The sequence below is a fragment of the Sminthopsis crassicaudata genome, chromosome 3, assembly GCF_048593235.1.
Source record: "Sminthopsis crassicaudata isolate SCR6 chromosome 3, ASM4859323v1, whole genome shotgun sequence".
Lineage (NCBI taxonomy): Eukaryota > Metazoa > Chordata > Mammalia > Dasyuromorphia > Dasyuridae > Sminthopsis > Sminthopsis crassicaudata.
Window position 1 is genome coordinate 333,895,355 of NC_133619.1, and position 23,035 is coordinate 333,918,389.

The 23,035-nt window shown below is 38.9% G+C and overlaps 1 protein-coding gene across 1 annotated transcript in view; it reads right to left on the reverse strand.

Annotated features, from left to right (window-relative positions):
- Nucleotides 1-23,035, reverse strand: part of ITGB5 (integrin subunit beta 5) — a 192,069-nt gene that overhangs the window by 30,783 nt on the left and 138,251 nt on the right. The window contains exon 11 of the mRNA XM_074301446.1: nucleotides 1,610-1,832. Coding sequence (XP_074157547.1) covers nucleotides 1,610-1,832 — 223 coding nt within the window. The remainder of the gene's footprint in view (nucleotides 1-1,609; nucleotides 1,833-23,035) is intronic.

Sequence of the window (23,035 nt, forward strand, 5' to 3'; positions counted from 1 at the left end):
TTTCTATCTTTATAATAAAGGTACCGGGCATAAGGCACATGCACATGCAAGCATGTACACAAAGACACATCCACACGTGTGAACAAATGATTCAATGCGTTTATTACTTACTAAACACCCACAAATACAAGGGAGTTAGGAAGCTCTAGTTAGATTTTCTGGTCCTGACTTTATAGACAAGCTCTTGAACCCTCCCAGTACCTCAGACAATGCTCTAAAACAAAAGTTCTTAATGAAACCTACCTTCTCAGATTTAATGCATAAAATAAGATACAAAGGAAAACAATTTTACTGAAATAAAGGTCATTTTTTTTCTCATCCAAGGGAGAGAATCTGTGACCCCAAGTTAAGAATTCTTGCTCTAAGACCATAAGTTGCTAAGCAAGTACCAATCTGCACTGGGAGTGGGAGTTTAGTTACTAGCAATTTATGAAACACTTTGAAGTTTGCAAAGTCCTTTATATATAAAACATTTGATCTTTACAACAACCCAGGTGCAAAACTCATGCTATTAATTTCCCTGTTTTACAAATGAGGAAATTGGGGTTTAACAAGATTAAGAGGTCACACAGTAAGTGTCTGAGATGGGAATGAAACCCAGTTCTCTCCTGATTCCAAATCCACAAAGCTCAGGATCATAGAGCAAGAGCTGAAAGGGACCATACACATATTTTAGTCCAACCCTCTCATTTTGAGAAAACCAAAGCTCATAGAAATGAATGATCTACCCATAGTCACAGAGCTGATGAGTGTCTGAAGCTTCTTTTGAGCACCCCCATAATTCTAACATTTTATGACTATATGGAACTATATATGACTTTGCAAATAGTTCTGGTTTCAAGGCCTAGAGGACACCAGCCCTCAGCAGAAATGTCACTGGAACGGATAATTGAAAAATCGCTATTTATGTTAGGTTGGAAGATTTCCATCCCTTCCCCACAAGTCAATTGACCTTCTTTAACCATGCTTTGCTTCAGTTAAAGAGCCACCTCACAATAAGAGCTATTTAGAAATGAAATGGGTTCTTTCAGGATGTATTCAGGTCCCCATTATTTGAATTAAGTAGAGTATAAAGTGGCCACTTGTCAGCATACTCCTATCGGGAGAGGTAGTAGTTTGGATGAGATAACATAAAAAACCTGGTCCTCCTCCAGCTTCTAGTTCCTTCTTCTCTGATAATAGCCTTTCAACTAAGAACATTCTTTGTATCTAATACCTGACACATAGTAGGTGCTTAATAAAATGCCTGATGATCTTTTTAGAACTTGAAAGTGCTCAGTTATTTACATATTGTTTCTTGCCTTAGAATGTGCAGGAATAGTTTTTTGTTTGTTTGTTTGTTGCCATTTTAAAAATTACAGCTTTTAGCAAATAAATGCTCATTATTTGACCAACTTCTAATTGTAAAAGTCAATAATTTTAATATTTAATTTTTTTCATCCCCTGAATAAATAAAATAGTATCTGGATAGCAAGTGGAAATAAAAAAGGCACAGTGATGCAGAAGGTGTCTGGTGTAAATGTCATGCCCTTGCAGGTGAAGCTGAGAGACTAGGGACCCAGTGGCTGAGAAAGGAAGAAGCAAAGGAGAAGGGGATGCTGGGAATTACCTCTTTGTGCTGCAGGCATCTGGGCAGGTTGGACACTTCTCACACATCTCTCCAAAGGCCCCAGGCTTTGTGCACTGGCACCTTCCACACGAGCAATACCCTCGGCCACTGCAGATCTGGCCATCGTTGGAGAGACACGTTTCAGTCTCTGTAGAGCAGTTACAGTTGTCCCCGATGTAGCCAGCATGGCATTTGCATTCCCCACAGTGGCATTCCCCGTGACCTAAAACCAACACATAGGGCATATCAGGGCACTTGACCTCAGCAAGATTGGGGAGGACAGATTATTAATCTAAGTTATTGCACTGAATGGCTGAGCCCCACAGGGATTTCAAAATCCCTGATTCTCACTTCTCCAATCTATAAAATATGGGAGTCAGTAAACATTTGTTTTTAAGTGTCTGCTACATACAACATCATAGTCATCACTAAAGTCCCTTCTAATTTCAACATCTAACACCCATCCCTTCCATTCCAAACCAACTGTGATTGTAATGATCATGACACTAGGGACAATCTTGCCAACTCCCTTGATCTGTCTTAGTTCAAATGAGGCATTTAGCTCATTCATTGGCTCCGAGTCCCCCAATCCCCACAGGACCTGAACATGCCCACAGAAAGATATCTGAGCAATGAGGACAAAAACTTACATAGTACATGCTATGCCCAGGCCTAGAAACCTACTGAGCTCAATCTTGGCTGTCCCATGGGAAGAGGAGCCTTCTTCTAAAAGGCTGGAATATTATTTTTCTCAGCATTTTGTAACTTAGTGTTTGCCAAGTTCAAGGTTATCACTGACTCAAGACATATAGCCCTTTAGAAAAATTGTTTATACTAAAGAAATATTTCATAATCAGAGCTAAATAGGAATGAAATGGGCTAATTTCAATATAGTGACCTTCCTGCCACTGGAAGAGTTCAAGCTAAATCTAGATGATCACCTATTTTTCTACAACAGACAAGAGGGTAAGACTCTACATGTAACTGCAGGGTAGATGGGAAAAAGGTGGTAGGTCATCTCTGGGGAAGTTTCTAACCATAGCTGAGAGTAATCAACACCACTGACAAAGATACCCACTAACAGAGGCAACCTCTGCTGGAGTCCTTTGGTGTCTCATCATGGCATAGATATCCATGATCCTGAAGGGAATTTCTGGCACAGCCTACCGATAAAATACAGTACAATAAACATTTATTAAGTATCTGCTATGTGACAGTGATAAACACTGGAGATACAAACAGAAAAGTAAGACAGTGACTATCCTCAAGTTTAGTCTAATGGAGGAAGACAACACACAAAAGAAACTTAAAAAAGAGAGGATGAAGAGGGGGGAGAAAGTAGCAACCAGGGGAATGAAGATGATAGAATCAAATTTAAGAAGTGCAAGTGGTGGCAGGGGAAGCGCTGGCCGGGGTTCTGAGCTATCTTTATAGGGAGCCTTTGGGAGGAGCTCTCCAATCAGAGGACTGAGAAGGTATGGGAACAGCAAAGCTGAGAAAGCTTTCCATCCAAGCCTGGACCTGTTATCTCAGGAAGAGCTTCAGTAAGTATCTGCACTTCAGCTCAACACTGTTTTTGGCTTGTCAGTTTTTCCATAGCAGCTCATTAAACCAGTTTCCAAGAGGGAAAAAAGCCACAATTGGTATCAGTGGAAAGGTTGCCATGCCACTGAGATTACGGCTGTGATGAAATGAAAACGATGCCAAATATCAGCACAAAAGATACATATTTGAAATACAGATAGATCTTTATTTGGTGCTTGATGCATTTTTTTTTCAGCAGCAGATTTTCTAATAAGTTTGATCAAAGCTAATTTTGGTAAAAAAATCCGTTTTCATTCCCTGAGAGTGTCCACACCAGAGGAGATCAGAGGAGTGGAAGGTAGATTGAGAATGTGCCAATCTTACTTCCGAGCCAAAACCAAGACTCAGTTCCGGCAAAAACATGCCAACATGTGCTACACAGCCAGCCACCAAGTCAGTGTGAGCCCAAGCAGAAAAGGACTCCTCTGTGGAAAAGAATCAGCCGGGCGATGCTATCTGGCACACAGCATGAAGGGGGGTGACCTAACGGATGGCCAGACTTCAGAGACATCACTAAAGCCTACCCTCCTCCCTATTTCCAGGCTTACCCTCCTTTCTCCTCAGGACTTACAATAAATTATATTTCAGTTATGCTGCGATCAAGGCAATTTACAAATCAGCACTGGAGCATATGGTGAACACTCTGGGATACCAGGGAATGCTTATTTAACTGCTGAGATGCTAATACAATGTTTGAACCCCACGGCATACAGTCTTATAACCCAATGATCCCACCCAAGTCACACATAAAGGTCTAATTCTATGAGAGGCTCATCTAGAAAGCTATCCCCCTTTCCATTCCTTTCCACCAGGTGCTGAAAGCCATAACCTCCTTCAGGCCTCAGTTTAAAGAATAATTTTAATAATTTGGAAGACTATAACTCTCTATAAAATATCTCATTATTTCCCATTAAGATGGACACAGAAAGTGTAGATGGTTTAAAGCTTGTGTGGATTTTTGTTGTTGTTGTTCAGTCATTGTTGTTTCTGATTCTTTGTGACTCCAGGGACCTAGCACACCCAGCCCTTCTATCTTCCACCATCTCCTGAAGTCTGAACAAACTCATGTTCACTACTTCCATGACCTTGTCTATCTCATTCTCTGCCATCCCCCTTTCCTTCTGCTTTCAGTCTTTCCCAACATCAGGATCTTTTCCAGTGAGTTCCATATTCTCATTATGTGGCCAAAGTATTTAAGCTTCATTTTCAGTATTTGTCCTTCCAATGAATATTCTGAATTAATTTCTCTTTTTTTTTTGAGAAATAAATGAGAATAATATCTCATTTTTATTAAAGCTTTTTATTTTCAAAACATATGCAGGATAATTTTCAACATTCACCCTTCCAAAACCTTGTTTCAAATTTTTTCCTTCCTTCACCCTACTCCCTCCTTTAAATGGCAAGTAATCCAACATATGTTAAACATGTGATAAATTAATTTTTTAAGTATTGATTAATTTGAACTCCTAAAGTCTTTTCCAGTACCATAATTCAAAGGAATCAATTGTGCAGAGTTCAGCTTTTCTTACAGTCCAACTCTCACAGCCATAAATCATTATCAGAAACATATTTATATTTAAAAAGCAAACAATCAACATATTACAGAATTCTAATTTTACAGTTAAAAGGAAGTCAGTGGTCACCTGCTCCTATTCACATATGAAAATATATTTGTCTAACGATCATCTAGCCTCCATTTAAAGATGTTTTGTTATACATGAATGGATACTATATAGAGCACTTTCTGAAACTGAATGCAATGTAATTTTAACTTGCCCCCAAAGAAGAGACAAGGAAATCTACCTTCCCCCCTTTATTTGTAGAGGTGGAGGAGTAGGGGTATTGAACCACCTTATACACTGTCAGCCTAAGTTACAAAGCTGGTTAGTTTGACTGAACTGCCTTTTCTTGTTATTTATTTTTCAGTCTTTATTAAAAGGGATGACTCATGAGGTCAGAATTAGGAAAAGAATATATTTGGAAAAGAATGCAATATAAAAAAAGAAAAATTAAAGATGTTTTTAAAAGAATTCTTTCTGAGATGATGGGGCCTTTACAGATATGGCCTTTTCAGGATAGATCAGATAGATGTGGATTACCCTAATTATCAAAGCTAAACTAAGTGATTAATAGTAGATTAGAAATTAATTCACAACATTTCTGGCATGGACTAGGAAAGGAGAAATTCATCTGGGGCATAACAGGGCAGAACTATAACAGAAGGCAAACATTTTTTCCAGATGGGATAAAACTAGACTCACTCTATATTCTATACATATAAATTATGTCATTAATCTATGGTTTATAAACTGAAAAGAATAACAGAACATTAGCGCTGGGAGAGTCCTTAGAGATCATCTTAGAGATCTTTCTGCCAAGAGGATGCAGAGAGGGTCTTGGTGCTTAGAGGATTTCTGAATTCATTAGTTGAAAACGCATTTATTAGGTGCCTGCTCATGAGGTTGTCTGCAGAGAAAGAATGGGATGTAGAAGGAATTGCTCCCTGGGTCGGGAATTGATAGGAATCAGTTTAACCTCATGGTCCCACCCTCTGTGGAGGTCCCCCCTTCTCCTCCCTTTGTGGGTGGCCCCATCTTGCTGTGTCCTGTCAGAAATCCCAGTCATGTCGCTGAAGTTAAATTTCCCTATAAATCTGCCTATGACCCTGCCTATGCTGAACCCCTTTGGATCAATCCACCATGGCACTCTGTCTCTTGAAGTTTTTCCCTTCCCTCTTCCCCCATGCCACATGGTATCCCTCCTTTCATTCTCCTCCCCCACCATGATTCCCGGGTATCTCTCCTCTCATCCCCCACTATGCCTTATGGTGTCTTTCTCTTCCTTACAACTAACTCTTTTAGGGTGCTAGATTCCTTTCAAGATTTAGCCTGCCAGCTAAAGACATTCCCCAATCTCATGGGACATTCCCTTTCTCCTGGGTAATTATATTCTGTTAGAGAGGAATAACATTCACAACACATAGAAAATAAAATACAAAATATGGGTAGTTACATGGCAGAGTGGTAGAGTGCCAGAAAGACTAATCTTTTTGAGTTCAAACCTCAGTCACTCACTAGCTGGATAACTCTGGGCAAGTCACTTTTGTTTGCCTCAGTTTCCTCATCTGTAAAATGAGCTGGAAAAGAAAATGGCAAACCACTTCAGTGTTTCTTCCAAGAAAACCCCAAATGGGGTCACAGGAATCAGACAGAATTATAGTAACTGAACCACAAAAAATTTGCAAGTCATACATTGTTGCATCAGGAAGGTGATACAAGGGCTGTGAGGGAGGCCTGTGCAAAGTCACCTGCCTCACTTTCCCCTCCAGAGTAATCTGGGGCCAGTGGCCTGATGATATAGATCAGGATGACTGAAGATGGCCCTGGAGGAAATGGGAGACTTGGCCTGGGGACCCAAGAAAGGCTTTCTGTAAAAGGTGAGGTTTGAGCTGAGTCTTGAAGGAAGCCAGGGAAGCTTGGAACCAGAGATGAAGGAGAACATTTCAAGCAAAGGGGACAGATGCTAAAAAAGTATGAAAAGGAAATCTCCTTCCCTCCTTCCTCTCCCTCTGTCTACTTCAAGTATCATACCCTTACCTGCAGTTGCTCTGCCCAAAGAAATGTAAATTTTGATCCCTGAAACTTCATAAGATATTTTAGGGTATACCAGACAAATTTATTTAATAAGGAACATGCCTTAAACCCAAAACACTCTGGCTCTTATTGACTGGTTAATAATAAGTCCCATTCCAAGCTCTACTTGCTCATTATTTGGGCCCCGATTGACTCAGTGAACATAAACACCAAATGTATGTGTTTTGGCCAGAAACTGTAAGGGTCTCCTCCAAGATCAATTTTTTTTTTGACAAGGAAAAGAAACTATTCTCTATCTCATTTTTTATAGAGCCTTAATCACAGAATGCTTCAGTCAAACAGACCTGGGAAAGACCATAACTTTAAAAGGCTAAGATCTCTCACTCCATCCAGGACCATCTCCAATTGACCTAATCTATCTCTTTGCCATTGGGCTCAGATAGCTCTGGTGGGGAAAGTGAGATTAGTGACTTTGCATGGCCTTTCCTCACTTAAAGTCATAGAATCACTTCTCCAACTTGGACTAGAAGAGAATTTTGAAAAAAGGAAACAAGATGGAAAATGGAATAGGTAGAAAAAAAATTGGCAGGCAGAATGAACACCTTAAGGTAGATAGGAATAAAATTTATCCAAGCATTGAACACTCTGAAATTTATAATAGTATAGTATACAAGAAAGATATTATATGAAGACGAAATATATTATTAACCTCTCCGACAGAGAGGTGATAAACTTAAAATGCAGAAAGAGACATAAGGCTAATGTGAGGATTTATTTTACTGGATTTATGAATTTTTATATTAAAGGCTTTATTTTCTTTTTTAAATTCTTTACTTAATTTGGTGGAGATGGGGATGGGGAGATAAAACTGAGTAGTTAGCTCAGAAATTTGGCTATCATTGACCAGCAGATCTAGATCTATTCTAAAGCCAGAAGACTAGAATCATTGCTAGATTGATAGAACAGAAGCACCCCAAGATCAGGGAGACCTCCCTACTACAGTCTCTCCTAAAATCTATATTCTATCAACCACACCCTGCCCAGTCTATATGATGTGTTTCTATATGGAGTTGGAGGGAGGAGGAGGCTACCTGATCCAAGAGCTTTGTTGAATATCATTTTTCTGTGGCTAAATAAAATTATTCCACTAGAGTGTCTCTTCCCTTTTGTTATGCCTGGTTGATTCTATTATGCAATAGGCAAAAGGCAAGATTGGATCAAAATGGCATTGCTGAACATGATATAGGGGAAGGGTGAGAAAAGCAAATAAAACTAATAACCAATACTTGGTTGAACACCCTCTAGATTTTAGAGAAGCTGAATTGCCAGCTTCTCTAAAGAATGAAGAGTTAACTTCACTACAAGAGTGAAAGTTAATTGGTCTGGTATATTCAGTAATTAGAGGTAGAGTTCTTAGTTTTTAGGGAGCATTGTTCAAACACACCTCTGAGGGGCTGTGTATCAGAGGGGTGGATGTGTATTAGAGGGATGGTGTAGAGGGACCAATAGGCCAAGAGCAGAAACCTAAAGGCTGAATAGAAACCAGGAAGTGGTTATAAATCAGGAGAAAATAGGAGTGTGACACCTTCCAGCAAGCTGATTCTAGTTCCCAGGCTACCATAATAGAAGAACCTATTCTGGAATTCAGAAAAAAACAGGAAGTTTCCATATTTTGTTGCTCTCTCCCTTTGTCTCCTTTCCACAAATATTAAATAGATATGGGGCCTTTACTGAAGTAAACAATTTAAACAAAACTAGATAAATAAGAAGTGAGTAAATTTAAGAGGGGAAAAGTATTTAGGGCAGTTCTTCCTCTTTGAGAATAATATGTCATCAGAAATTATATTTCATCAATGTTTGAAAAATTCTGGGTACAACTCTTAACATAGTTATCAGAATACCCTAAAGTTTTATATTTGTTTATTTAGGCAATTGGAATTAAATGACTAGCCCCAGGTCACACAGCCAGATTTGAAATGAAAAGTCTTCTTGACTCCTGGTTCACTGGTCAATCTACAGTACTCTACAGCTGCTCCCACAAATGCTTTTTCAAAGATAGATGACTTAGGGCAATTTAAAGTTATTTGAGAGGCAAGTATGGCTTAGGGGATAGATTCAAGTCTTCCCTTTGAACTGTTCCAGTTAAAACACTCAGTAAATCTCTTAATCTCTCATTGCCCAAAAGGCACACCCATCCTACCCACAAGTTCCAGAAGTGGCAGTCAGGTAGCTGATGATGTGCTTCAGAGGAGGGAATTTCCACACCAGGAGTTCCTTACACTAATCTCAACCAAAATGAACATATTCACCTTTCTGTAGTTCATAGGTTCTAGGGGCATTGCTAGAATAGCATCTATGACTGCAGCCCATATAGCATTAATCCTTGTCAGTTTCCTTGGTTCTGTACACTTTCTGTCTCACTCAAAGCGGAGGAGAATTGAGGTTCTGAGTGTCTCAAGAAGCCACAGTCTGAAGTTCCAACCTCTCCATACCATCCAGCTAAGTAGTGCCAGTTTGGAGTCAGAAAGACTCTTCTTTCTGGGTTCAAATCTGGTCTTAGACACTTACTAGCAAGTCACTTAACCCTTTACCTTAGTTTACTCATTTGTAAAATGAGTTGGAAAAGGAAATAGCAAAAAAATTCTAGTATCTTTCCCAAGAAAATCCTCTTTGAGGTCACAAAGAGTTGGATGTGATTTAAACAACTGTGAACAACACCCATTTGATACACAGATTTCTGAATGGATCAAAGAATAAGTTCACCAAGCTCAAATGCTGGCTCTCTTGTAACTCATCAGATGCAGAAGTTTCTATTATCCATAATAGATCAGTTGCTTTCAAAGGCCAAGAGAAAACCCTACTCCACTGCCTGCCTTATAAAAAGACATGCTATTCCTGGTACTTCCTTTGCTAGTAGATTAGAATTGCCCAATCTGTTTTTTCCACATCCTCATAAATCCAGGCTTGGCAACAATTTAGTCTGGCTTCCTGCTGTCTTCTTGGGGACAAAAGTATCTCTTGTCCCTCTGGGAATGTGGTTGTCTTGCTCTTTTAACTTTCTTTCCACTCCTTGTACAAATTAGAGAAAGTAAGAAGCAAGTGACTTAAGAAGCATCCAAGATGTGTTCATCTCTCTGTGGACAACAGGCACTTTAAAGTTTGTTATTTTATTGGAGCACAACTATTATCCTGAAGTAGGTACTACTGGTGTTATTGTCCCCATTTTAAAGATGACAAACCTAAGGATCAGAGGAACTAAGAAGTTTGAATCCTAGACTTTCTAACTTCAATTTTTTTCTCACATATTGTCAGAGAATCAAAGCTGGGGAAGCTAACCGAGGCTCCTTGCCACTTGACTGAAAGCAAGCAAACAGGAGAGATCTGACTCCCAAAGGAATTTTGTTTTTAATTTGATATTGTCTTTCTGAACCTATAGACAATCATATCACTGGAATAAGATGCTGATTGGAAGCAAAGCTCTTATATCATCAGATCGGTGATGCCCCCCATTTGCTTCTTCTATTTCCTCCTTAATAATACATGTCCTCCCATTTCTTAAAATCAGACATAATAATCCAGACTTTCTATAATCCTTTCATGATCAACCCATTCCTAGCCCTAGTCTGGATCTACTAACCCCATTACTTTTCATTCTCTCAGGATTTATTTAATTTGGCATCATGAACTGGCTACCACCTGCTACTGTGAGGAATGCCAAAGAATATAACCCACAGCCCCTGCACCCAAGGGGAGTATAGTCTTCTTTGGAAAACAATAAACTAGCAAAATGAGAATAATCTATGATTCCAGAATTCCCTAAGGTTCACAGAATGCTTTTCTCATAATATCCCTGTGATGGGTGGATAGTACAAAGTGTTATTTGTTCCCATTTTACAAATGAGGTAATCAAGTCACAAAGTGGTAAATCAACTTATATATGTTCAGAGCTGAGGCTCAGTGCCCAGTCCTCCTGACTCACAATTCACTGCTCTTGCTGTGACAGCATTCTAAAACATAATAAATTGCTTATTCATTGAAAAATAAAATTAAATCAATTTCTTTAATTGAAAGAGTGGCAATATAGTAATAGTAAGAGCAACAGAGAGAGGAAAGAGAGACAGAGGAAAGGGAAGGAGAGAAGAGAAGAGAGACACAGAGACAGTCAGAGATACACACAAGGAGGGAGAGGAAGAGAAAGAGAGAGAGAGAGAAGAAAGGGAATGGAGAGGTAGAGGGTGCCTTAATAAAAATATTTAACAAATTCATATAAGAGAGAAAGAAAAAGTTCAAAAAGAGATAGAAAGACTTGCATGAATTAATGCAAAATAAAATAAGTAGACCCAAGAGAGCAATTTAAGGCACAACATTAGGGGTGAATGACATGAGAAAAAAACTACAAAAACCAATTTCTATGCAAAAACAACTCTGAAAGCTGTAAGATCCATGCTCCACCATACAATGACCTTCCATGATTCCAGAGAATCAATGACGAATCTTATTATCTATTTACCTCCTGATTCAGGATCCAAAATGAAACAGATTTTTTTTTTTCCAGCATAGCTAAAGAGGGAATTTATTTTACTCTGCTATATGTATTTGTTATAATGAATTTGTATTTCTTTTTCTTTACCTTTATTTTCTCCCTGGAGTAGAGGATGAGAGGGAAAGAAAATAGATTTCTGTTATTTAAGAAGATAAAGTTGCTTTTTTAATGGGATACAGATAGGCAAGGCAACACTGCAACTATCAGGCTAAATTTAATATATATTAAAGAAACAAGCTGGAAGTCATAGTTTCATATACAATCTTCTTTTTGTCTTACTTAGATGTGAATGTCTGTCAGTTATCTAGTTCATAATAAATGTGTTTGTAATTGTTCAGCAGCTTGTAGGAAAATCACTTGCCCCCATATGTCCCCCCTCATTTACAGGTCTACAAAGTCATGTTTTGCAATTGTCACCTAACAGAGCAGTGGCCACATTTGCTTTCAATCCTAAGACAAAGGTCAAAGCCAGGACATATTTTTAAAAGACCAAGGACAAAGTCATGATGCTATGATGTCAATCTGGGTCAAGCATTTTTTCATGAGCCCTTCCCATCCCTGATTTGGAAATCATTGATTTCCAAATGATCATGCTTCCAGTTGTCAATTCTTTTCTGTTTCAAGGGCCTTTCACACTATGGAGGGAAATGGGTTAAAGAAAGGGTTGGCCCTGGCTCTCATCTAGCAAGCAGCCAAAAACTATGGAAGAGAAAAACAGGGACAGGGGATTTCTGTAATGTCCTTTTCTATTTGCAAAAGAAATGGGGGAAAGGGGAACAATATTTGGAGAGGAAAAACTCCATCCCCATCTCAAGGGCCCTAAGGACAGGTCCCTGAACAAGATGGAAGGGTGGCCAAGGTAAGCACAGGTGCATTGGCAGAGGCAACAACTTGGGAGGCTCCCATCACCTGTGCCTTAGTATGGTGCCTAAGGTCCCCACCTGCCTCATTAGTCCTCTCTGGAAAAATGCCTAAGCCACACAGAGATGGAAACTCTGCTGCATCGCCACTGACTTCCCCTCCATCATAGCCAGATGAGAGAGTTGCTATTTTCAACCTGGAAAAACCAAATGGCATCATCGCACTTCGTGAAAGAGCTGCCATGTTCCACCCCCAAGCTGGCACCAGCTCAGTGACTGGTGAAGCAATCTCCGAGGACTAAAGGGCTTGGTTTAGAATATCACCTTTGAAAGCCAAGCTTGAAGCAGGCAGCCAAGACTGCGGCCTAGAGAGGGATGGCTGAGAAACAGTAGTGGGCAGAGCAGCCCAAAGAGCATCTAGGGCAGGGCTCATGGTGGCAAAGGCTCTGAGTCAACTCTATGAGGACGGCGTGGGCTGCTTTCTGCTTGTTTGAGAGGGAGGAGGATACAGGGTATGGTTTGAGTCACAACCAAGTTTATCAACCTTGACCATAATGATAACAAACTGTAAATTTAGGCAATCTGTTATACTTCACATATAATTCACTTGTTAATGCTTTTCCCCTTTCCTGAAATGACTTAATGTTTACTTTATAAGCATTGCATATGCAATATGTAAATATATATACAAAGGTAGCATGGTATTGTAAATAGAGCCAGGAAGACCTAGACTCAAGTGCAGCTACACACACACACACACACACACACACACACACACACACACGCACACACACACACGCACACACACACACACACACACACACACACACACTGTGATCCTCCTGTTGCTCTGAGTAACTATAAGATAGGGGTGGGGAACATCCGACTGGTAGACATATAAGGCCCATGAAATCATTTGGTCTGGCCCTGCCAAGGCAACCGCAGGCAATGATGAGCTGAAAGCGAGGTACAACCATCTCCCACTGTTTTTAAGTTGATAATTTTGTAGGGCCCACGAATGATGCTATAAATATCCAAATGGCCCTTGGCAGAAAAAAGGTTCCCCACCTCTGCTCTAAGATCTGTAATAGAGAAGATATCCACTGCACCATTAAAGAGAATTACTTCATCAGAGTGTTCTCTATATTATTGAACTCACAGGTCCAGTATCTATCCTTATAAGAGGGATTTGTTTATTTGTATTTAAGTTTGGTTTTTTTTCCCCCCACAGTAAAATATCTGTAGTCAATAAGCATTTATTAAGCACCTACTTTGTGTTGGACAATTAGGTGATGTAGTGAATAGAATTTCAAGCCTGAAATCAAGAATACTCATCTTTGCAAGTTCAAATCTGACATCAGGGGAAGCTAGATGGCATAGTGCATAGGGCACCGGCCCTAAAGTCAGGAGGACCTGAGTTCAAATCTGGACTAAGACACTTAATACTTCCTAGCTGTGTGACCCTAAGCAAGTCACTTAACCCCATTTGCCTCAGCAAACAAAACAAAACAAAACAAAAAAAAAAAAAAAAAAAAAAAAAAAAAAAAAAAAAAACAGAAAAAACAAATCTGACTTCAGAAACTTATTAGCTGTATGACCTTAATTGTGTTTGCCTCAGTTTCCTCATCTGTAAAATGAACTGGAGAAAGAAATGGCAAACCACTATAGTATCTCTGCTCCCCAAATGAGGTCACAAAGACTCAGACCCTACTGAAATACTAAACAACAAAAATAAATGTGCTAGACACTGGAAATAAAAACACAGATAAAAAACAGTCCCTATTTTCAAGAACTCAGCTAATGGTGGGGGTGGGGAACAACATGCAAACAATTATGTACTAACAACTTATATAGACAGATATATATGTGATAAACTGCCAATAATCATCAGAAGAAAGCACAAAAATTAAGAGGGATCAGGAACAACTTCTTGTAAAAAAGTGAGATTTTAGTAGAGACTTGAAATAATCCAAGAAAGTAATGTAGAGACAAGGAAAGAGAGCCCTTAAGATATGGGACTTAGCTGGTGAAAATGTCTGGAGTAGGGAGATGTGATTGTGGTTTGTCTTTTGTTCTTGAAAGGGACCATGATGGGAAAGTGATATCATGACATGCACATGAGTTGGATTTAAGTGAGGGAAGGCTGTGCAAAGCCAACAGCTTCCCCTTCTATTTTTCTCAGGGGTCAATAATCAAATAAACCATATTTTAGCTACTACAAAAGATAATTTATTGTCATTGTCATCTTATAGTTCCATACAAATCCCTCTAATTTTGAATAGTAGGCTACCTAAGGAAAGATTGTTTTCCTGACATCACTCACTGCTCCCACTTACCCATTCATCTAAGTCCTATCCCTGTAGTGTACTTACCCTACCCTACTTCTCCAAGGTCCCCTATTCTATTAATAAATTGCCCTTCATATTAGTCTTGTAACTTCCTTCCAGAATGTATGCTGAATATATTTTGTATTTACTTCTATGCATACATACTGTTTCTGCCTTTGGTAAGCTGTCAGGAGTGCCATTTTTTAAAATAGTTTTTTATTTACAAGTTATATGCATGGGTAATTTTTCAGCATTGACAATTGTAAAACCTTCTGTTCCAACTTTTCACCTTCTTCCCCCCACCCCCTCCCCTAGATGGCAGGTAGACCAATACGTGTTAAATATGTTAAATATAATATATGTATATATGCCCATACAGTTATTTTGCTGGAGTGCCATGTTTTTGTTTTGTTTTTTGTCTTTGTAACTCTAGCATCTAGTCAAATGCCTGGCACAAAATCATCTTTCTGAATTTAATTAAAAGTTTTTTCATGGTCTGAGATAGACCTTACAAAGGTAATGTCTTGGGTCTCTACACTTGCTGGGAATAAAATGAAGAAACCCAAGAAAGGAAAGTGGTGCTGGTGGTTGGAACACTGGAGAGGACTATAGCTTCTATCTTTCCCCATCTCTCTCTGCCCTAGAGTATTTATCAATAGGTGGGAATACAGAGGAGTCTCTGTCCAGATCAGACATACAACACTCCCTAACACATTTATTTCTGTTTTTTAGTCTTTTCAAGTGTGTCTGATTCTTTGTGACCTTATTTGAGGGGCAAAGATATTAGAATGGTTTGCCATTTCCTTCTCCAGTTCATTTTGCAGATGAGGAAACTGAGTCTGCTAGAGAGTACAGAGCTGGAGAATAAATCTGTCAGTCAAAATGCATTTAAGTGCCTACTATGTTCTAAGCATTACAACAAGCATTTAGTATAGAAATAAATGTAGAAGGCAGTCCCTCTTCTCAAGGACCTCAGAGTTTTAAGAGAGAATGATATGCAAACAACTATATACAAACAAGGCAGCTAAGTGGAGTTGGATAAGAGCACAGAACCTGGAATTAGGAACACTCATCTTGAGTTCAAATCTGGCCTCAGATACTCACAAGCTCTGTGACTCTGGGCAAATCACTTACCCTTATTTGCCTCAGTTTCCTTATATGTAAAATGAGCTAGAAAAGGAAATAGCAAGCTACTCCAGTATCTTTGCTAAGAAAATTCCAAATGGAGTCATGGCTGAAATGACTGAACAATATATACAAAGTAAACCAAAGATAATCAGTGGTAGGAAGGCATTAGCATTAATGGAGATTGGGAAAGGTTGCTTGTAGAAGAAAGCCAGGGCAACCAGGAGGCAGAGATGGGGAGGAAGAGCATTCCACAAATGATAAAGCTGTGGTTGGATCTCTCTAAACTGTACTTGCTGCAGAGACCGCCAGTTCTTGGAGCCCAGAGAATAGATGTTGTCTTGCAGGTTCTGAGACCCTACTGGGCATCTGCTTTTCAAGAAAAAACATCTGAATGGTCAATCTTCCAGATGTCTCTAGTAAGAGGCATCTTTCTATAATAATGTTCCCTCCAGTTCCCATAGAGACATGAATCCGCCCTGACTTGTAGACAGTTTCAAACTATACACACATTTTTCCAAGACAATTCATTTAAAAGGATTATGGAAAGGAAGGAAAGAATACTAAATGTCTTTCAGATTCTTGCTTGATTAACTTCAGGCTTGGAGAAAAGAGCACCCTAATTTTCATGCCCTGAAGAGATAACCAATTTTCAAACACATTCAATAACTTCTTTTTTTTCCTAAGACCACTAGGAGGTACAGTGGATAGAGTCAGGAAAATTCATCTTTCTGAGTTCAAATATGACTTTAGACATTTATTTGCTGGATGATCCTGAGAAAGCCATTTAACCCTGTTTGCTCAGTTTCCTCATCTATAGAATGATTTGTAGAGGAAATGACAAACCACTCCAGTATCTTTGCCAAGAAAATTCCAAATGGGGTCATGGAGAGTCAGAAATGGCTGAAAATTGACTACAGGGAACCTCTATATTAGGGATGTAGCTGGGGAGTGTTATAGACATGTTCCAAATTAAGTAAGCTATTACACTTGGATCACCCATTCACTAACAGCTGGATCTGAATCAAGCCTGTGGATACCTGAGCAGCTAAAACAGGCTAATGAGGTTGTGCCAGATTTGGCTCTAGGCCCTAGATATTCTGTTCTGGAGTTCACTCAACTTCTTTCCTTCTCCGCAAGAGGAAAGGCACCTTTGTAAAAGCATCAGCTCAGAAGGACTGCCACAAAGCAGAGAAATCAACAGTTTCCTCTTCTGGGTTGAGTCCACAGCCCCAGGGTGAGGGAAAGGAGTGCAGGGGAGGGGAGTGAAACCTCTGGAAAATGCTAAAGTCAGCTGTCTGAGTGACTGAGTCAGCATGCTCAAGACCAGACCAGCTCTTGGGAAACAAATTTCTCTCCCACTAAAACCCCAAAAAGAACAACAGCTCAAAGACCTCAAACCTGATACAAACAATTCCAGACAGAGAGTTCTAAGCTAACCACTGGCGCCAAGGAACTTAGGGCTCCAACTCTGGGTATTCATCAGCACCACCACCATCCCCACTTAATAAAGGCTCCCTGATACTTCTGCAGGCCAACAGCTGACACCTGAGTGTCAACAGTGCGTTAAGTGCTGCTCAGGCAGAATGAGGAGAAAGACACAGGGACAAGGCAGAATGGACAACATATTTTTGTAATTACCCTGGACTTGCACTAACAAGTCTTAAACTTCCAATACATAAACATTGGCTTTGTCTATTAGTGTGCTGCTTTTTCTTTAATTTTTAAAAGAGAAAAGCTCATGGGAAAGATGCAAATAGGATTTCTGATTCAATCTCCCTGGATAAAAGTTCCCTTTTATCAGGGAATCCCAGGGATTAGCTGTTAAGGCACTGCTTCAGTCACTGAGAACTGTTAAAGGATTTCCCTTAGAAAGACCAAGGTCTCCCACTGCCTCTGGGGCCATCTCCAGTCATTCTGAGCTATTTCTAGAACATCAGTGGACAAAATGGATCTGCTCCAGATGATTCCAGAGGAGTAAGTGGGGCTGGTGACTTTGTACAGTTCTGCCTCACTTAAATCCAACTCACCTACAAGTCATGGCATCACCTTCCTAATGGCAGGTTATATCGTTTGACAAAGGGTGAATGAATATAGACTGGGCTAGCCATTTGTCATCATATATAGTTAGCACTAGTCCCAGAGCAGGGAAGATTTGGATTCAAATTATACCTTTGAACAAGACCAAGTTGCCTGGTTGTTGTTTTTTTGGTTTTTTTTTTGGGGGGGGGCAAGGTAATTGGGGCTAAATGACTTGCTCAAGGTCATAGTTAGTTAAGTGTTGTCTGAAACTGCATTTGAACTCAGGTCCAACCTATCTTGAGGGCTAGTCACTGTGCCCCCTACCTGTCCCTAGAACTTTTCACAATGATAATGTTTTCTTCTTCTTCCCTTTTCCTTCTCCCTCTCTCATCTGCCTTCTCCCCTGTCCCTTCTTTTCTTCTTTATCTCTTTCTGTATGTCTCCCTGACTCTATTTCTCACTCCTCTACCTATCTCCCAGTCCTATATGAGATAAATTTTTAAAATTAAAATTTTAAATTAAAAAGTGAAGACAACACACCTCCAAAAGCTGTGTTACTATAAGCTAATGATATAATTTAACCCCTCTAAATCTGTTTCTTTATCTATAAATCAAGATAATCAGTCCTACAGTCTTTGATTCAAAAGGTTTCTAAAACTCAAATGAGATAACATATGTACAGCGCTTTGCAAAATTTAAAGCACTATATAGATATCAGCTATTAATATTTATTAGAATGAATCTGTTCTGGGTAGAACCACTTAAATGAATCTCCTTCCTCACTTTAGGACTTTATGAAGGAACAGGCATATTTGGCATGTATTTTTCAAGTTTTGGCTAACTTCAGCTATCATCAAGAGAGTCAAGTCTTTGAATTTGGGGATAATCAATGGGCTCTAAGATCTTCCACTGACTCAGTCCCAAGCTCACCTACCTACACTTCTGAGTATAATGCATTCTCCACATAAGAAGACTGTCTATGTTGACACTCAACAACAACTTTGGCAGGTTTTCACATTCCTAGAAATGCTTTCCTCGTTCCCTGTGTGAAGATTCAGAGAACCTGGGTTCAAATTCCACCTCTGAAAATCTCCCTTTGTAGCTTTGACCAAATCATTTTAGGTTCCTGGACATCAGTTTTCTCTTCTCTAAAACAAGAGGACTGATTGTTCCATGAGGCCCTAGATCTGTGATCTCAGAATTCCCCAGAGAGTTCTAAAAAGCTGCTGTCCCTTTTAAACTCTTTTAATATTTTCTGACTCTTATCTTATGATGGGGAAAAGAAGGAGAGAAAGAGGAGAACCAAAGTGTTTTGTTTTAGAAATCCATGCATCTCAGCACATAAGAAAGCAAGAGTGCAAACTTAGTATCATCTATCACTGGACCTTAGAGTGTTGGCCAACTTCAAAGGCTTCTATTACAATATGATAGACATGGGTTTCCCAATTCCACAGGATTATCTATATATAGAAAGGAAGGGCTGGATAAAAACTCCCATTAGCTCCTAGTATTTGATGGGGATGAGCAACTTTGGTGAAATTCTGTAAAACAAAACACTAACTTCAAAAGCATCAAGTGTTTGAGAAGTTTGCAAGCAGCAGATACAAACACAGTGGTTTCCCTCAATACAGTCCCAATTTCAAAAGGACAAGTAAAAGACATATGCTGATTACTAATCTGCACTGATAGTTAGCTAGGTGGCTCAGTACACAGAAAACCCAGAGTGGAATCAAGAGGACCTGAATTCAAATCTGATCTTACTAGCTGTGTGACCTCAGACAAGTCATTTATCCCTATTTGCTTCATTTGTAAAATGAAGTAGAGAAGGAAATGGCAAATCACTGCAGTAACTTTGCCCAAAAAAAAAAAAAATTTCACAAAGAGTCAGACACTACTGAACAATAACAAAATTGATATTGGTAGTTTCCTCCTGGGAGTTCTCTAAATCTAAATTTTTAAAGTGTGGTCTGCAGATGTGTCAAAATTATTTTTCTAATAAATCTGAGATATGATTCCTAATGTGGTAAATATCAAAAGATATTTACAACATAAACTAAATCTCTTTCTGGGGTATTTGCAATAATTTTAAAGAATGTAATAGGGTTCTGAGACCAAAAAGTATGAGAACCACCGTCCTAAACCAATGAAATCATAGGTCAGGAGAAAAGAGACTTCCCCAATAATTATAAATATTAAAACAGAGAACAGTTGACCCCTGAAGTTCCTTCCTACACTGAGTCTATGATCCAATGTGCAAAATTGTCACCTTTCTCCAGTGAAGAAAAAGTATTTGAACTGCTTGACCTTAAATGGCTATTAAAAATTAGCCTTTCAATATTTATTAGATTTGGGGTATTTGTACATTTAAAGTCCTCACAATCTGACCCTTATTTTTCTAAGCTTTCTGAAGCTTTATGCCCCTCTTACACACCCAAAGATTTAGCTACACAGGTCTATTTATTGTTCTTCTCACATGGCACTCCACCTCCTAATTATCTTTTCATTGGCTGTCCTCCATGGCTACAAAGATCTCTATTCCTCCCCTCCTTGCTTTCCTGGTGTTCTTCAAAACTTAGCTCAAATACCACTTTCTGCAAAGACTGTTTTCTTGCTTATCACTCTTCTCCCCCTTTCTTCTCCTTTCAACACCCAAACTCAATGTCCCTGTCATGCTTTTCCCAAAGGGATTATCTTTCAACTACTCTCTGAATACATCTTATAGCTACATTGTTATTGGCATGTTGTCTCCCTCATTAGAGTTCTTTAAAAGTTTACAAAGTTTTTATCTTTCATTGTATCCCCAGAACAGGTCAGCTAGGTAATGCAGTGGATAGAGTTCCAGACCTGGAGTCAAGAAAACTCATCTTCCTGAGTTCAAATCCAACCTCAGACACTTCCTAGCCATGTGACTCTGGGCAACTCACTTCATGCCACCTGCCTCAGTTTCTTTATCTATAAAATGAACTGGAGAAGGAAATAGCAAAACACTCTGAGATCTTTGACAAGAAAACCCTAAGGGGGTCATGAAGGAAAACCATCATAAATGAGCATAGCACCTGGCACATAGGAGGCCCTTCAAAATTGTTCCTTGACTAACCCACAAAGCTCTAGAAACTCTTTACCCAATAATTTCAATGAGCTAGAATCTCTTCTTTCTGACTTTGGACTCCTTCCCCATTTATCTCATCAATCTGCTGAAGAAGTCATAAATTGGAAAGGCTCTAACAAATCTGAGCCAGGAGTTGCATAAACAAATCCCAAATTGTAGAGCACTAGGCATTCTGGGTACTGAGAAGTTTCTCTTTTTTCCCAGGAATAAGTATTTCTTTACTGTTTCACCCAAACCACAGTACACACATGACATAAGCTTCTATTTCCTTAATGATTAGGATTTCTCAGTTTCTGTCCTAAACACAAAGTTCTTCTACATTCATATATCATAAGGCTTTTTTTTTTTTTTTTTGATAATGTTGGTTAATATTGCTGAACTCTTTTCAGGCAGTGTGAAACAGTGAATGGGACACTGTATTTGCAGTGAGAAAGATGGGTTCAAATCCTATATCAGACTTTATAGCTCTGTACCAAAGTGTCCTCATTTGTAAAATGAAGGGATTGAACTTAGTGGTCTCCAAATTCCATCTAATTACAAATGTATGTTCCTGTGTTTTCTCCCCTGTTTTTAATTTTTTTTTTTTTTTATTTAAGGGGATATCTCTATGGGAGGTAGAGAAAGAAAAGTAACAATGGGAAATATAGGTGACTATAGCAATAAAATTTAACTTTAATTTTTAAGAAGTTATTCCACACCTATCATAATCTTTGCCTAAACCACTTTTTTTTTCTCTTCTTCCTCAAAAAACTAAGTATTCTCTCTCCTTAGAAATGTACTTATCTTTATATATTTGAAGGGAGGAGCAAAAGTAGAACCAAGATGGTGGAGAGTAGATAGGACTTTGTTTGAACTCTTCCTGGCTTCCCTCAGACTCAATACCAGATCAAGCCTCTGAATAGATTTTGGAGTAACAGAACTCTCCACAAATATTTGGAATGAAACAAATTTCTAGGAGAAGATACCTTGGAAGGACTTCAGGAAAGGTCTGTCTCAATTGAGTTGGAGGGTGGGCAGGAGGGGAATGGAATTGCAATCCAGTGCAGCCATAGGACAGGGAAGCTCAGGGCAGAGAGGCTCTCCATAAAGAATCTAGTGGGAACCTATATCCCAAAATTCAGCAATGTTGGCTACTTTGTCCTACTTAAGAGACCAGAGAAGCAGCAGATTAGCTGCCTGACCTCCAGTGTAACTACAGAAGGTAAATAGTGAGCCCCTGAACCGCAGCATAACAAGCAGGAGTTGGCCACACCCATTCAATGTGGGAAGGAAGCTAGCAGTACCAGCCCCAGGGCAGTGTAAAATGCTGGTCACCCTGTAGAGGAAGCCTTGGACAATCTTCCCTTTGCCCTAGGACCAGACCGCAACCTTTAAAACTGAGCAAAAAAGCAAAAAGAGCTCTGACCATAGGTACCTATTATGGAGACAGGGAGGAACTGACTTTAAATCCTGAGGACACTAAAGAAAAACACCTCCAGATGAAGCCTCAAAGGGTGATATGAGTTGGTCTCCCACTGAAAAGGCTCTCTTAGAAGAATTCAAAAAAGATCTTAAAAGAGAATTAGAAGAAAAATGGAGAAAGGAAATGAGAGCTGAGCAGGAAAATCTGGAGGACACAGAAATTGTCTGAAGAAAACAACTCCTTAAAAAATTGAATTGGTGAAATAGAAAAAGAGAACAACTCTCTAAAAAAACAGAATTGATGAAATGGAAAAAAAAAATTCAATGAACAAAACAACTCATTTAAAAGTTCAACTGGCCAAATGCAAAAGAAGATTAAAAAGCTAAAAAGGTTAAAAAGAAAATAATTCACTAAAAATTAGTTGGAAAACCAAATCAATAGAGAATAGACATTTCTATTTAAAAATAAATAAATTTCAAAAATTAGAGTTGAACAAATGGAAGTGAATGATTCAATGAGAAATAAAGAAATCAGTCAAACAAAATCCAAATAGTGAAAAAATAGAAGAAAATGTAAAATACCTCATTGGAAAAAAATTGATCTGGAAAATATATCCAGCAGAGACAGTCTAAGAATTATTGGACTACCTGAAAACAATGATGGAAAAAAAAAAAAGATGTAAAAAGAATCTAGACATCTTTCAAGAAATCATCAAAGAAAACTGCCCTAATTTCCTAGAAATAGAGGGTAAAATGGCTATTAAAAGAATCCACTGATCACTTCCTGAAAAAGACCCCAAAATGAAAACTCCAAGGAATATTTTATCTAAATCCAGAATTATCAGATCAAGGAGAAAATACT